The following is a 16,536-nucleotide window of genomic DNA, read 5'->3' on the forward strand; positions in this document are numbered from 1 at the left end:
TTGATCTCCTATTCTGTTACCTCATAGTCTAGGCCTAACCTTTCATTATTGTCTATCACTTTAGGGAGTTCTTTTATTCCCTGTAAGTTTTTGCCCAACCCTAATCCTGGATACCAATCCTTATTGATGACTTGGCTTATCACTATCCTTGAAAAAGATTGATTTTTAAATCTTTCACCTACAAAATTAACCAATTTAAAAGATCGATAAGAGTATTCTACTGCTACTTCGGTAGCCTCTACATACGAAACATTCAACGGTTGGGTCACTAGCATGTCTTTCTTTCCAATTACCACTACCAATTGACCTTCTACATTAAACTTGATATTTTAGTGCAAGGTAGAGGGCACAGCACTTGCCATATGAATCCATGACCTTTTTAGTAGACAGATGTAGGAGGAAGAGATATTCATCACTTGAAACTTTATTTTAAAAGTGCACGGCCTAATTTGTAAGGGCATCTTGATATCCCCTAAGACTTCTCTTTTGGTCCCATCAAAAGCTCTCACAATGATTTGACTGTCTTTCATATGAGGGTAGTCAATGGGTAAGCTTGTCAAAGTTGACATAGGCATGACGTTGATAGCAGAGCCGTTATCAATAAAATTTTTGGCTATGATATGGCTCTTGCACTTGATCATGATATGTAAAGTCTTGGCATTTTCCTTTATCTTCGAAGGAATCTCATCATCGCTAAATGAAATGTAATTCAACATGACTAGATTTCCTACCAGGTGGTTTACATATTCGACAGATACATTATGTGCCACATATGCCTGGTTCAATACTTTCAGTAAGGCATTTTAGTGTGGCTCTGAATTTAATAGCAGTGATAGTAATGAGATTCACGTTGGTATTTTGTTCAACTATTCAACAACTGAATACTCACTATGTTTTACCAATTTTAAGAATTCACAAGCCTCTTTTTTTAACACTGACTTCGAGTGATCTTCTTCAGGTTCTACTTCAGGGTTATTTCATCCTTCTCTTTTCTTGGCTTTCTCTATTCTAGCCTTCTTAAATATTTTTGGAGTGTAGCACCTTCTACTTCGGGTAATGTCTCTTACACCAGTTATATTGGAGGTGTCAGCTTTAGAGACATCTCCTTCTTACCTCTGAACTACTGTATTGCAGTCATATTTCTAGGGTATAGCTTTATCATCCTTATATGGAAAGGGAGTCAAAAACTCTAAAAGTAATCAGCTTGGGAATGAGTTTGTCTATGATTGACTTTGGCTTGTTCCCACAATGAATTGTCACTGACTTTGAAAATAGCTTTACAGGCTTATCAGTCATAAACATTTCAACACTTTTTAAGTCTTCTATTTTTTCATAGACTTTTATTTGGTATGAATCCAAAAGCTTTTACACCTCTTGGTGAAACTGCTCACAAGTTTCGATAAGGTGACCCATTGCCCCACTATGGTATTTACAACTAGTGCCTACTATATATACTTTATGATAGCTATGTGGACTCATTGGTTGTATCATGTCGACTTTCCATAGAACATCAAATAGTTGACTGAAAGGTGTTTTAATGTGTCACTTTTTTCTTCAAATGGCGCTCCTGTACTTCACTTAAAACATTCACATTATGGTTAGGCAAAGGATTGCCACTAACATTTGGTGTAGTCACACCTTGTATCAAAGTTAATCATTCCATCTTTGATCGACTGTTGTACTTTATGTTTCAAGGTGATGTAATTTTCAGTGGAGTGACCAGTGATCCCATAATGATAGTCACAATAGGCTGTGGGATCGTACCATTTAGGGTAAGGTGGCTTGAGAAGCTTTAACTTACTAAGAGCAATCAGATGATGTTGTAAAGCTCACGATATAATTTTGTACAGTTCATTGGGATTAGGTTAAATACAAGTTTTTCGTGAGTAGTTTGTTACTCTCGTGAACCATCCATAGGGCTAGCTGAACGAGTTTGGGGTCTTGGGATAGGTTGAGTGTTAAGACTATATGTGGTATTCGAAGACCTAAGAGGAGGTTGATATGTTTGAGGATAAAATGACTGTACAAATGGTTGGTATGGGTAACGGGAAGTGTTATTTATAGTAGGATAATATAGAAGGTATCATTGTGGTGAGTAAGGTTGATAACCCTCAAATTGCTGTCTATCAAAGCTCACAGCTTGAGCTTCAGTCTTTTTTTTCTTTGGGACTCTTTTGCTAGATGCTTCACTTCTTTTCAACTTGCCATTCTTGATGGCATTCTCGATAATTTCTTTCGAAATTACCATATCAGTAAAATTTTTGGTTGTATTTCCTATCATCTTTTCATAATAGGGAGGCTTCAAAGTGCTAACAAACAGCACTGTAATCTTTTTTTCAGTCAGAAGAGGTTGTACTTGAGAAGCTACATCCTTCATTTCTGGGCGTATTCTTTAAAAGACTCATTTGCCTTTTTCTTCAGGTTCTGTAAAGGTAAACGATCAGGAGCCAAATCGATAATATGTCGATATTGACTGATGAAGTCATGAGCCATATCACTCCAAGAATGAATACGAGTTCTGTCTAGCTAGACAAACTGCCTAGCAGTAGAGCCTGTAAGGCTATCTTGAAAAATATGCATTAATAGTTTTTCATTATGGGCATGGGCTATCATCTTTCGGTAATATATGGTGATATGAGTTTTAGGGCATTTTGTACTATCATATTTCTTAAATTCTGGTACTTTAAACTTTGATGGAATGACTACATCCGGGACTAAGCACAGCTTAGCAGCATCAATAGAACCATAAAATTCAATCCTTTCTACGGTCCGTAATCTTTGTTCAAGCATATTAATCTTTGAATCTTCCTGAAACTCTACCACTTTTACTTTCTCTTTATTTTTCAAGTCATCTAGATCAGAAATAAGTTCTACTGCCTTTTCAGTAAAGATAGGATTTACATAGCTATGATAATGCCCTGGATTGGAGGCTGATGGCATTCTAAGATATATAGGATATACGAAGTGTTGTGGTGGAACCTCTTGTGTAGACTGGGCTTAAGGTGGATCAAAACTTAAAGGATACAAAGGGTCAGCCACTTCTTGTAATGGGGGAACTTGTTGGCTTGTATTTTCTTTTACTTCTTTTCCCTTGTTTAGCTTATTGAGAGCATCTAGAATCTTGCTCAACTCATTTTCAATCTTTTCCTGTGCTTTTTCTAGCTTTTCAAATCTGTGAGAGTTTTCTTGCTCTATTTGTCTGGCTCTAGCTTTTATGTTGTATCGATGGATAAGGTTCTCACTAGATGGAGTTATCCTTGAACTTTGAGTACCATATCTTAGAATTAGTAAATTTGCATGACTATCTCATGGTTACTTTGTTAAGTGTAATGAGTGAGAATACAATGAATGAAAATACATGTATGCAAAGAACATTTGGCTTAAAACGGTATTTAACTAAAAGATTTCATTTATTCCAAAAAACTTTTATTTACATTGAGTTTATCATCCTAAAATTATAACCATAAAATTGCTTGATCTGTTTATGCTGGGCCTTGGCTTCTTCGATGAAGTTTAATAAACGCTACCCATGCTCTCCTACTAGGGTCACTACTTGTTTCAATGCCTCTGCCTCTTCCATCATCTCTCTTGCCTTGCTACCCCTTTACAAATTTTGGTCGTTAGGTGCTCAATGTATTTTTGTCTTCTTAAGTTCTCTCTTTTATCACACCAGACTTGGTATGATAACTCTCTATGCTTTCTAACCAATGCAGTAATATGGTCTCTTTGTTCATTCAACTTTTGTCTTAACATGCTTAGATAACTATTAACATGTTATTCTCTATCTGTACTTGGGTACTTTCTTCTTTCAATTCAGCATATTCTTGTTTTAATATTACATTTTGTTCAGTCAATTCAACAATTGTTATCTCTTTGGCCCTTTCTCTCACGGATAATCTCTTATGTTCTTGGTGTAGCTTTGCTAGGTCTTCAACAGCCGTATCACATTCTCTAACAATCTTACAAACTTGGCTTCATGTCTTTTAGCTCTATCTTTGCACTAGTCTTTTTTTTCTCAAAGCTTTTGGATTTCTTGCTTTAACTTATCCTTTTCAAACTTAAACTCTTTTGTTGTAAGCTCTAATTCTGATGGTGTCTCTTCAAGTTTTCCTCCTGTTGGCAGTTGAAAGCTTTCATAAGTGAATACCATTTCTTATCTTCGTTTTGCTCTCCAAACCAAATATCTTGGAGTGACTTTATTAGTAAACAGTCCATGACTCACTTCTCAAAGATTTTTTCATGCTTTAATCATCTCATTCATCTTCTAAAATACTTTCGGCTCACTGTAAGAGAAATCTAACTGATGAAGTCATGCGTCATAGGAATGAACTATTCTACCCCAAACTACCTTCTCACTAGGAGTGGTGCATAATTTGTCATTCCTTATAAACCTAAAAGTGGGACCACTGTATTATCCCCACACCGATACAACATAAGTTCACGATTCATCCACGAGGCCAACTATCTTACTTTGGCATTAGTCAATTTTTGTAGGAAAGTTATCTATTCCTTTTTAGACTTTTGTTCTGACTACCCATTTTCATAGAATTTCTTGATCGGAGCTCGATTACGAACATAAAGCTTCGAAAAAGCACCTTTTCTCCATTCGAAATGGCTTTTCATCCATAAGTATAATAACTGTATACAACCTATAAAGCGCCCTCCATTTCGACGACAGTAACTTAAATATTTGATAGTCTCTGATAATATTACCGTTGAAGGATTACAGCCATTGATCACACTCTTGAAAAAGTCAACCACCGCTATCTCAATATAACCCAAAACCTTTGGGAAGATCACTATTCCATATATAGCTAAGGTAAATACATCTAACTCCTGTTTTTCATTGGCATGTTACAATAGAAATTCATGAAAGAACTTTCACGGTAAGCTAACCTGTTCTTATTTCTTTTTTGTATGAGAATCCATAACTTTTTTGTCTATCCCCATGAGTTGAGCCAAACCCTTACGAAATCTTGGCTTGTGTTTTTTGACATATATCTTATTGGGAGCTTTGAGGTGCAAACCCAACAAAGTTGAATATTCTTCGATGGTTGGTGTCATATCAACTTCATTGAAGATGAAACACTTGTATGCAGAATCCCAAAATTATGCTGCAGCTCTGATTAGTTGATCGTTGATAATTACTGCTAGAAGGTGTGCTATATGCCCATGTCTCTGACAAAACTGTTCTTGTCTTAACGGACTCATCTTCTTTCATATATCAACCAAATCCTCTAGATTATTTTACTTGAGGAGGATAGATGTTTCTTGAGACAAGGTAGAATCATATCCAATTGGTAAGCAATCCCTCAGCTTCAGTTGAATCTTTTTCGACTGGGCCTTTACTTCGTTGGGTGACTCACAAGGTGTTAATACAGATGAAGAACAAACTAGTTGTTCTGTGAAGTTCATGAAAATTTTTTGTTGAAGACCGTTTTTCAAGCAAATGTTCTTTATGCAACTTTATGATATGAGCATAAACCAATGCAAAAGAATGAGAGAAAATGTTAGTATACAAAAAAAAAAAAAGGAATAAATAAACAACTAAGTAAATTAAAACATCACACAGAATAAGAGGAATGAACCTTATACTTTTGGTTAATTCTAAAAGGGAAGAATGATGGCTCTATCTATAGGTTAGGCACTCTTAAGGTTCACTATATGTGGTTTGTGGTTAAAGTCTAAAGGTTCTCAAATTGCTCATTACATCATTGTCCATCACAGACTAGTAAGGTACCTTAATCCTTGCTCATTACAGGCTACAAGCGAAAAAGGTTCAATTTGAGTGGGAGTATTTCGTTAGCCACTACGGAGGCATTAAACCTCACGAAAGCAATAGGTACTTTACTCCTTCCTAGAGGGACGGAGCTCGGGTATAGAGCTCATGTTATGTCTATGCATATGAATGACATAATTAATAAAGTAAATAAACATGAATGAATAAATAAAATATATACAAAAAGGTTCGATTTTATTAGGCTTTTGGATAGCACAAATTTATTTGTTGGCCTAACTCTCAGACGTCCTTAGTGGAGTCGCCAAGCTGTCATAACGTCTAGATCTAGGGATCTATTGCTAGATAGTGACTTAAAGAGTCGCCACCAATCTTTTTTATCTAAGTGCAATTGACCACCTAAGGAATATATCATTTCAAGGAACACCAAGCTTAAAGGTCCCTAAAAGAATATGTTTGGGTCTATTAACCAGAACAGAGTTCAAAAGTTTGGTTACGTGTGAGGAAGGTTATAGCACCCTCACAACGCCTATCGAAAGATGGTACCAGCTTAATTTTTTGTTATCCAATAAGCCTTAAAAATTTACCAAGTAATTAATTATTAGAAATTATTCTCAATTGACTCTAATACTTTTAGCAGAAAATTGAAAAAATTTTCTCACCTTAAGAGTATGCAAGAAAACTATTGTTTCATTTGCAGAGGCTCCATTGTCGGATTATTTAACATTAAAGAAAATTCAAGAAAATAAAAAAAAAGAAATAAAATGAAAAAGAAGAAAAAAATGATTTAGTTTTAGATACAAATCTTTTTCTCTTCAAAAATTCATTGTTTTTGTACAAGAAAAATTGATACTTTTAACTTTTTCTCAAAATATTTTTTAAAAACTTTAATTTCGAGAAAAATTGATACTTTCAACTTTTCCTCAAAAAACTTTTTTTTAGAAAGCTTTTTTTCAAAGAAAATTGATACTTTCAACTTTTCCTCAAAAATATTTTTTAGAAAAACTTAGTTTCAAGAAAAATTGATACTTTCAACTTTTCCTCAAAAATATTTTTTTAGAAAACTTATTTTTAAGGAAAATTGATACTTTCAACTTTTTCTTAAAAATATATATATTTAATTTTATTTAAAGAAATAATAAAAAAAGAATAAGAAAAAAAAATAAAAATAAACTAAAAATATATAAAAAAAGATAAAAAGTACTAAACAATTCTAATCTAATAAATAAATAATAATAAATAAATAAATAAAATAATAATAATAATAAATAAATAAATAAATAAAAACCTGGGAACGGCTCGACTTAGCGGCTCGACTCGGCTCGGCTTAAGGAAGAAATGGCGGCTCGAAGACGCAGCTCGGGGCGTCGGTTCTGCTCGACTCGACTCCAAGGGTCAGATAGCACTCAGGTCACACTTGGGTCAGCGCTCAGGTCGGGTCGCCCGATTTCAAAATGCACGGATCCTTTGGGAATAATAACACCAAAACGACGTCGTTTTCAGCGAGTATAAAAAGCTATCCCTTCTATTTTTTCAGCAGATTTTTCCTCCCCTCTCTTTCTCTTCCCTTCCTTTTCTCTTTCCTCTCTCTAAACCAACGAAGAACTGCAGTTGAATCTCGTCAGATTCTGAAAAATATCATCAAAATCTGGGTTTTTCATCAGAAGTTCATCGAAAAGTTGATTGGTCTCTGAAAATGGTCATTGGAACTGGGTAGCTGACCGAAAAATTCAAACTTAGCCGAAAAAGTTGTCGAAAAATTTAAAATTATTCAAAAAATTCAATCGAAATCTGAAAAATTTTCAGAAATGTTAAAAAAAAATCGCCAAAATTCTAAAAAAATTCTTGAAATTGCTTCTTGCCCTTCTGAATGCATTTTTCTTTCTCTTTTCACTCTTTTTCTTAGTTAGTGTCTGCGTTTTTGTGTTTTGATCTTTGTGATTTGTGGATCTATTTATAGTGATTGATTAGAAGAGTTTCTGATCAATCCCAACTTCTCTTTGGATTGAGATTCAATTCTTGAATCCAATATGGACTTTGATTGAATCCCAAATTCACGGTATAATTCCCAAATTTTCATCCCAATCCCATCCGAATAAGAAGAAAAAGAAAATAAAATCAAATAAAAAATGTTAATAGATAATTAAAATAAAATAATTAGATAAATAAAAATATTAATAGATAAATAATAATAAATACATATAAATAATAATATATAAATAGATAAATAATAATAAATATATATATTAACAGATAAATAAAAAAATAAAATATATATTAATAAATAGTAATAATAAATAAATAATAAATACATAAGATACACAAAACAAAAAAGAAAAAAATATAAAATATAAAATAAAAAATAAAAAATAAAAAATAAAATGGGCCTACCCATTTGGACCATGCCCAATTGATCCGGATCTGGACCAAATTGGGTGTCTACAATCCAATGATGAGAATCTTAGAAATTTCAAATGTTAAATTTTTAAAAAATCTCTAAGTAAGAAATTTCTTTAAATTCGTTCCAAATGAAGAAAGAATTTAAATGAAATTTCAATAGAAAAATAATTGTCATATTATTTTCTTTCCAAAAACAAAAAAAAAAAAAGAAAAAAGAAGAAAAAAATATTTCTAAATAGACCTAAATGGTGAAACTTTTAGAAATAAAAAAAATAATAAATAAAAAGAATTTTTAAATAGGCCTAAATGGTGAAAAATTTAAAAATTCAAAAGAGAATATTTTTAATTTGGTTAAAATTGTGGAATAATTAGATATATTTTCGTCAAACAAAAAAATAATAAATAAATCTTTTTTTGATGTTGGAGCCTCTTTAAGAAAAGAAATGAGATTCTTGAATACTCTTGAAGTGAGAAAATATTTTTAAAAATTTTACCAAATTGATGGAAGAATTTTATGAATTATTTCTAATATTTCAACATAAAAAATTGAAACTATTAGAATCAATACCCTAAAATAAATTTAAAACAAAATGATACCATCATTCGGATAGGTATGTGGAGGTGCTATAACTTTTTTTACATGTAACTAAACTCTCGAATCCTGTTTTGATTGGTAGACCCAAACTTATTCTTTTAGGGATCCTTAGTCAAGCTTAGGAGTTCCTTAAGAGAATAGATTCCTTACGTGGCCAATCACACCTAATATAAAAGATTGGTGGCGACTCCATTTGTTAAGTCTAGCTATAGATTTACGGATCTATATGTTATGACAAAGACTTTGACTGATTTCAGGCATAAAAAACACATCAAAAATAGGTTTTGTACCTGAGGAAGTCTCTACTGCAACAACACTTTTTCCCTTGACCACAACATATTTCCCATTACTAATCTTCACTTTTGAGATGTAAAAGTTGTTTGTTTAAAGATTCCAGAATCATGGGTCATATGATGGGTAGAACTACTGTTTGTTAACTAAGCTTCTTTGCTACTATTAGTTGTATAACATATAGCAACAAAAAGTCTTTCCTTATCTCATTCATGGTTTTCAGCAACTTAAGCTTGTGTTCCTTGTTGGTTTGCTTTGTTCTTGCAAACCTTCTCCATATGACTGAACTAGTTGCATGCTCTACATTTCACTCTAGGGCTAAACCAATTGTAGTTCCCAGTGTGGTTCTTCTTTTTGCAATAAGGATAAGGTGGGATACCTTCTCTCTTGTCTCCTCTTTTATGGCCATCTACTTCTTTTTTTTTTTTTTTTTTTACTCTAGATTGCTTTTTGCATTCACTGTGGAATGCATGTTTTCCTTAAGCATTGCTTAAAAGGCTCCCTTTAATGCTTCTTTATGTCTGACAAATCTTCTTTACTCCAAAGCTTGAAGAGCATTCACAACTTTTGTCAAGGTAAGCTTAGATAGATATTTTGAGTATTCCAAAGAGGAAATATTTGATTCAAACCTCTCAAGAACACTTACAAGTATCTTTTCAACAATCTTTTATTTTGATAACTCTTCTCAATATAGTCTTAGTTGGTTAACCACCTTCATAAGTCTATCAGAATACTCCTTGATAATCTTAGTGTCATTTATCTTTAAAACCTCAAACTCCCTCCAAAGTTAAGCGTTTGAATTTACCTTGTTCTGTCATTCACTTGAACTCCTTCTTAAGTTTGTCCCATATTTCTTTGGCTGTTTCACAAGTCTTTATTCTTGTGAAAATCACATTTTATACAGCTGAGTGGATGTAGGACAAAGCTTTATTTTTTGGAAACCTTTTCACTGTGTTGCTTAATTTGAGCAATTGTTGGATTTGCTCTTAAGGGTGGTGGATCTTTCCTTGTTTCCATTATTTCTCACAAGTCATGCTCTCAAATATGACTTCATCTTTACTGACCAAATAAGATAATTTTCTCTTGTAAATACGTTAGGTGATGGAATTGCAAAGTTGCTAGAAGCCATGCAACAGGTTCTAAAGGGCTTAAGGTTTTGAAGAAGGAAGTTTTGCCGGTTTGCACCTTAATTTACAGCCCTTAAGATCACTTCTAAAGCTTTGATACCATGTTGTAATATTGAGAAAGAAAATGAAAAACATAGTAGAAAGCATAAGGTAGAGGAGATTTGTGCTAGGAACACCAACTTCATTTCATTATATGATATAATTTATACAAAATGCATTAAGTGTAGTAGTTAAGACATATCTACCTATTTCAAGGAGTTTCACGTATTTTTAACTAAGTTCAACTAACATCACCAATAATACAAGTAATGGACAGATTACAAAAAGATATTATCTCTAGAGTACCATAGAAAAATCTCTATATCTAACATTCTCAACCAGAACTATCAGCCACTTCCTTTCCAACATTCTGATACGTATACAACATGGCACAAGCAAGGTAATAACCAAAGTTAACCAATGCTACCACAGTTGAGGCCCAATAAACATGATCTAACCTCCCATTATTTATGTTATCAGGTAACCAGCTGGTAACCCTCCTAAGAAAATCAATTATAGCAGTGCTCAAGTAGAAACCTATCCCAATAATCATGGCAATCATAGCAGTTGCTGTGCTTCTTAGAGATGCAGGAAATTCTTGATAATAGAGTGCAACTTGTCCAGGGAAATGAAAGGCTTCTCCAATTCCAACCAAAACAAGTTGGGGAAACAGCCATAAAGCCGACATGGGCAATACGGACGTTGGTTGAGACTGGAGATGGTAGGCATGGACCATTTTGAGCCGTTTTGATTCCACCAATGCTGACGCTGCCATTCCTAGCATGTTCAACACATGGCCTATGCCTATTCGCTGGAGGGCCGATGGAGAGTTCCCAATCAGCTTCTGCCACATAGGGCAAAAGAATCGATCAATCAGGGTGAGAAAAATGGATGTGGAAATTAACACTATGACTATCATAGAGCCAGCAGGGATTTTGAAATGTTGTCCAAGGTGACGATCCATGCTCAGAGCTTGGAGTATTGTCAGGCTGAGCTGGATTCCTATTGGGGTGCTTAAAAATATACTTGAAGACCATAATGGAAAAATTCTGATCAAGGTTTTCAGATCTTCTACAAGTTGCACTGTGCAAAGACTCCACGGCTTTGCTATTGAGCCATCTGATCCAATGTCTCCTTCAGCTTTCAATGACGCACGGTTGAGGAACCTACAACAAAAGAGTGCAACTTGGCATTTAGTAACTAAATTAAAATTGATTAATCCTGATTTTGGTTCTGCTTTGCTATGATCATTTTTCCCATGTCAAACCCACATTTTTTTGCGATGTTAACCACTACGGTACGGAGTTGATGAATCTGATGTGGGGTCACTCATGAAATGGTGATCTTCCTTGTAAAATGTTTCCCTCAAATATGACTTTATCTGAGACCATGGGTCCGAAAACACTACTGTTATAAGCACACTTGGCTGATATTTATTTAGCAATCATACGCAAGTACATCACGTGCAATCAATATTTATGCGCACATTCTATGAAATCATGGATCAATGACATTGCCCACCCAAAAATATACGAAATAAAATTAGACACGAAAGCTCTCTGCCAAAGAAATCTGAAGGACCAGGAAACCCATTACATGTGCCCATTACATGTGATGGATTTGAAGTACATGGTGGGGCTCTCCACTCAGTAAATAGTAAATACCCATTTTTTTGAATGAAGAGATTGATGGAATCGTTCTAAGTTGACTATACAATGTGCAAAGTGAACATTTGGTACCTATGAAATAACGAGAGCGTGCACGATTTCCTCCCAAAACTATTACGAGAAATAGGGAAGCTGGGCATGTTAGATTGCTAATTTTAACTAATAAATTCGCATTACCGACATCAAATACGTTTCATAGAGGGAAAGAATATACATAGGGAGAGTATTTATTTATTATTAGTTTCCTGGAGCTACGAGGGAAGGAAAATCTAAAGCAAAAATGTGACATAAAGGAGAGAAAAGGACTAACAATGTATTGTTGGATCAAGTGATAAAAAGAGTAATTTTCTTTTATTGTTTCGGTTTAAATCCCACGGGAGGCAGTGAAAAAAAAATTCCCATGATTTTATTAAATTAGATGTAAATAAGTTTATGTGGATTGATTTGAAAAAGGATATACCAGTAAAATCCAAAAACTCTTTACCATAAAATAAAAAAAAAAATAAAAACCTAAGATTAGGAGCCCACATCCAAATTTTTTATGCATGAAAGTAGAGTTCGTTTATAATTATAACAGAAACTCTAAGTTTAGAGCTAGTAACATGGGTCATACCTGAAACTATTTGTAGGGCCTGCAGCCTCCAAAGTCATTGCTTGATTATGTTCATCGTAATAATCCTCGCTCAGGGGAGAGAGTAGGAGGTTTCTTTTCTTAAAAGCAGCCACCATTACACGAGCAATATTCATGAATGGACTCCCTAGAGGCTTGTCATGTAAATAGAACCAGTTTCCCAGCAAGAAAATGGCTAAGCCAATGAAATTAACAGCAACGCATATTCCGAAACCCAACCCCCAACTCAGGTTGTCCTCAATATAGACTATAGCTGTGGAACTTACAACAGAGGCAGTGTATAGAGTGAAAAAGTACCAATTGAAGAAAATCCCTTGCTGTTGGGGCTTACGGAATTGGTTTGCTCCCATTGTTGCTAAAGTAAAACGCGTGCCTCCCTGACCAATAGATGCCAGAGCTATTCCTGCATAAAGGACGAGGAATTGAACCTTTGATGGGGCTTTGCAAAAGCTGGATCCATCAATACAGAGTTGAGGCCTCAATGAATTTACTGTAGCGGTTAAGGCAAGAAAACCTGTGCCCTGCAAAGTTGAATTAACAAAAATAAAACTGATCAAAGCTTTAATGCTACTGCATGTTGTTGTTTGAGTTTAATTCACATTGTTGAGCATGATAATTAACTCGGAAATGATATAAATAGATCATTTTTCTCTTCGAAAATTCACCCTGAGGTCCTGTGTATGATCATTGAAAGTACATGCATCCAGGTAAAATTGGATATTATAAATGGAATTAAAATCATTACCAGTAAACAGATGCTGGAAAATATTGAGATCACGGAGAAACAGCCCAAGCAAGAGTCAGCTATAATAGCTCCAACAATAGGAAACAGACTTGATCCTCCATTCACTATGTTAGAAACCTGAGCAGCATCAATGCTCTTTAAATTGAATACCTGAATCAAATACACAATGAGGTTCGACATCCATCCTCCAGCAGCCAGTGTCAACCCTGCCAACGCCCCTGGATTGACATCATAGGAAAATAAGCATTATGAGCCAACATCACGCATTAGACAAAAAAATTACACAATGATCTATTGGTGCAACAGAGTTAAGGACAGGAGGTGAGAAAGAGACCGATAATGAAGGGGAAGGTGATCCAGCCGCCTTGTTTACGACCTGAATTTAGGGTTTGGATTTCTCTATCAAGGGTATCCATTTTAGCAGCTCAAGTCTTGGACTTTGCAGGGTCAGGTAAAGGAGCTTAAAACAAGGCGTTTAAGTTTTTTTTTTTTTATATGAAAAGATAATAAAGGAAGAGATTATAGACCACAATCATACTAGATATTACTTTTTAAAAGTGATTACATAAATCAACTGATCTAATCTCTAAGTCATTCCAGTCATTCTTGTAGATAATGTTGAGTGCTGTTTGCTTTGAAGTCCAAGTTTCACTCACTAGTTAAATTCGATCCCCACTTAGAGAGAGACTGAAAGCTAATAATAGTCTTCGCAAGAATCATACTTAGCTCACTATAAAATCTCAGAAACAATATTTACTTTTGCTCGATTCTTTTCCCCCCTTTTAAAAAAGGTTCAAATGCATTGTAAAGCTCCTATATTACTCTGAAAGAAAAGATATTTAGTTTTGGTAAATGAATTAAAATAGTATTTCAAAAAAGAAGAACATTGCAAAACTCAGAATTTAACACGGTTGATTGATAAAATCATTCTTAACGAATGACATCAAATAAATTTGATTTTTAAATTTTAATATCTATAATTTATTTTTTTAGTATCAAATTACAACGACTTTAATTTGTAAAAGAAAAAAAAAAGAACAATGTAGACAAAAGAATATCAACCGCACAAACCTGCCAGCGCAAGGAAACAGTATTGTTAACAAACAGAAGAAAAGTTAGCAACCGTTGCTCTTAAAAAATAATTAAAAGGCGACTTCAAGTTGCTGGTAATTGAAGAAAGATGTTGAAGTCCATGGTTGATCTTGCTGTCAAATGTCTTGGATACGATTTTGGCTAAACTTTTTGGTTATATTTTGTATTTTAAAGGATGATATTAGTTGGAACTTTAAGAGTTTATGTGATTTTTTATTTTTCAAAGGAAATTAATGGAAGAAAATCCACTTAGGAGTTGTCGGATTGGGTAATATATGTACTTTGAGTGAAAATAGCATGTGAGATTTTCAGAAAACTCTCTCCCTCTTCACATGGCACACTTATATTTTTGCTATATGAAATATTTCATTTTCATTAGTTTTGATTCAAAATTACCAAAATAAAAATATAATAGCAAAATTCAATGAAACTAAAGCACAATAAAAAAAATATTCAATCCATCCATACAATAAATTTTATTCATTTCAACCTTAACTTCTCATGAAAGCACCACATGGCATGCTGTTTCTTTTCTTGCCTCAGCCTTTTTTTTTTTTTTAATAATTTTGTACTTAAAAATGAAAAAAGATAAATGATGGGATGTGATGGAAATTTGATGAAAAAAATATAAAGGAATCATATAAATATACATATAATATTATATTGCAACATACATAATTACCAAATAAAATTTACAGATATTATATTTTACGAAAGAAAATTTCTAAAATTTTTCTTTATAATGACACATCAGATATTTACTATTTTAAATTATTTACAAAAAATATTTTAAAAATTATTGAATTATCTAAAATTTTTTGATTTATCTGTAGTTGAAAATTTTAAAATAATTTATCTTTTTTAGTTTATCTATAATTGAAAACTATAAAGTTTATCTCCACTGATTTTTTCAGTGTGACGTTTTATCCAAGGTTGAAATCTTTTGAAAAAAAAAGTTTTATAAATTTCATCTTCTTTGACAATTTGCATTTTAGAAATCTCATCTTTTATTAGGTTATGAATTCTCCTATTAGATCTCTTAAAGAAGTTATCTGTTGTGTTTCAACAAAAGGTGTTTCAGAAGATATTTCTAATACTTCTTATTGATTCGAAGTAGTATTCATCATAAAAATATATTATGTTTCACAATAAGAAGTATTTGATTCAGATTCAGAAATTAATTCATAAAAAATTTCTTCGTCAGATATGTCTTTTGTAAAATAGATTGACAAATCTTGTTTTTCAAGAGTTTTAATAACCTTTTTAGCACTTTTCCCTTTTTTAGGGCAATTGGGTGCTATATGACATTTTTCTTCACAAATAAAATATTTGCAATTTTGTTTATTAGAAGTTTTTCTTCTAATATCAAAATTTTTTGCCTCTGGTAGCCTTGTTTTTAGGTTTTCGTTTTTTTCATAATATATCTTCTTTGTTTTTTGTTTTTCGATAAAAATGATTGGTCTATTTTTTACAGCCAAATTCAAACTCATTTTCTAAAATCTTAGTGCATTTTTTATCACTAAATTTGCTTTTGACTTGCTTTGTTGCCTTTTGTTTAAAACAATATTCAATAACCTGCTTTTGAATATAATTAATTCTATTTCCTAAAATATCATAAAGAGAAATATTATTAGTACTGCTATTACTAGAAGTAGATTTTTTTATACATAATTCTAAATAAGTAGAATAATTTTGTGAAGATAGCTCATCCCATGGTGATGGAAGTTTATGAAAATATTGTTCTTTCCAAAATGTTGAATGTTCTTTATCTAGTTTTTGATATTTACTCATATTTTTTAGAGTAATCATCAAGATTTCTAATATTACAAAGTTTGAATTTTGACAGGCTATATTGAGCTTCATTGTTTGGATTAGCTTCATCCATTCTACCATAAATTTCATTTTTTAAGATTTGGATTAGACCTTTGAGTAAATATGGGATATAGTAATCTGATTTAAGAGATTCCTCTTTTAGGTTTTTCCTAGTTTAGAATTTCTCATTTTTTCAAAAATTGTAAAACATCACCATGCTAAGTGCTACAAAAATAATTAATTTTTTTTTTGTTTAATTATCTTTGTACTATGTTACTACAATAGTCATTGATTATGCCCAATCGTCTATAATTTCTTTATATTAAGTTATAAGAGATTTTGATAAATCTAGATATGTACCTCCTGTTGCTACATTTCTCTTGTTTAGAGAATCTATAGA

The 16,536-nt window shown here is 32.9% G+C and overlaps 1 protein-coding gene across 1 annotated transcript; it reads right to left on the minus strand.

The window, feature by feature from the left end:
- Positions 1-10,386: 10,386 nt before the first annotated feature.
- LOC111302432 (protein NRT1/ PTR FAMILY 2.7-like) lies at positions 10,387-13,723 on the minus strand. The gene is made up of 4 exons (XM_022898349.2): positions 13,567-13,723; positions 13,233-13,450; positions 12,470-13,008; positions 10,387-11,355 (listed from the first exon to the last, which is right to left on the minus strand). The coding sequence occupies exons 1-4, from the start codon at positions 13,646-13,648 to the stop codon at positions 10,524-10,526; spliced, it is 1,671 nt and encodes a 556-aa protein (XP_022754084.2). The 5' UTR covers positions 13,649-13,723; the 3' UTR covers positions 10,387-10,523.
- Positions 13,724-16,536: the final 2,813 nt, after the last annotated feature.

This window comes from Durio zibethinus, chromosome 15 (assembly GCF_047325235.1).
Source record: "Durio zibethinus cultivar Kanyao isolate XHJ-2024 chromosome 15, ASM4732523v1, whole genome shotgun sequence".
Taxonomy (NCBI): Eukaryota; Viridiplantae; Streptophyta; class Magnoliopsida; order Malvales; family Malvaceae; genus Durio; species Durio zibethinus.

Excerpts from the sequence above, each read along its gene's own strand:
- LOC111302432 (XM_022898349.2), bottom strand. The coding sequence starts at position 13,648 with ATGGATACCCTTGATAGAGAAATCCAAACCCTAAATTCAGGTCGTAAA. Across the intron at positions 13,451-13,566 it reads CACCTTCCCCTTCATTATCG|GGGCGTTGGCAGGGTTGACA; the intron begins GTCTCTTTCTCA and ends ATGTCAATCCAG. Across the intron at positions 13,009-13,232 it reads TTTCCAGCATCTGTTTACTG|GGCACAGGTTTTCTTGCCTT; the intron begins GTAATGATTTTA and ends TCAACTTTGCAG.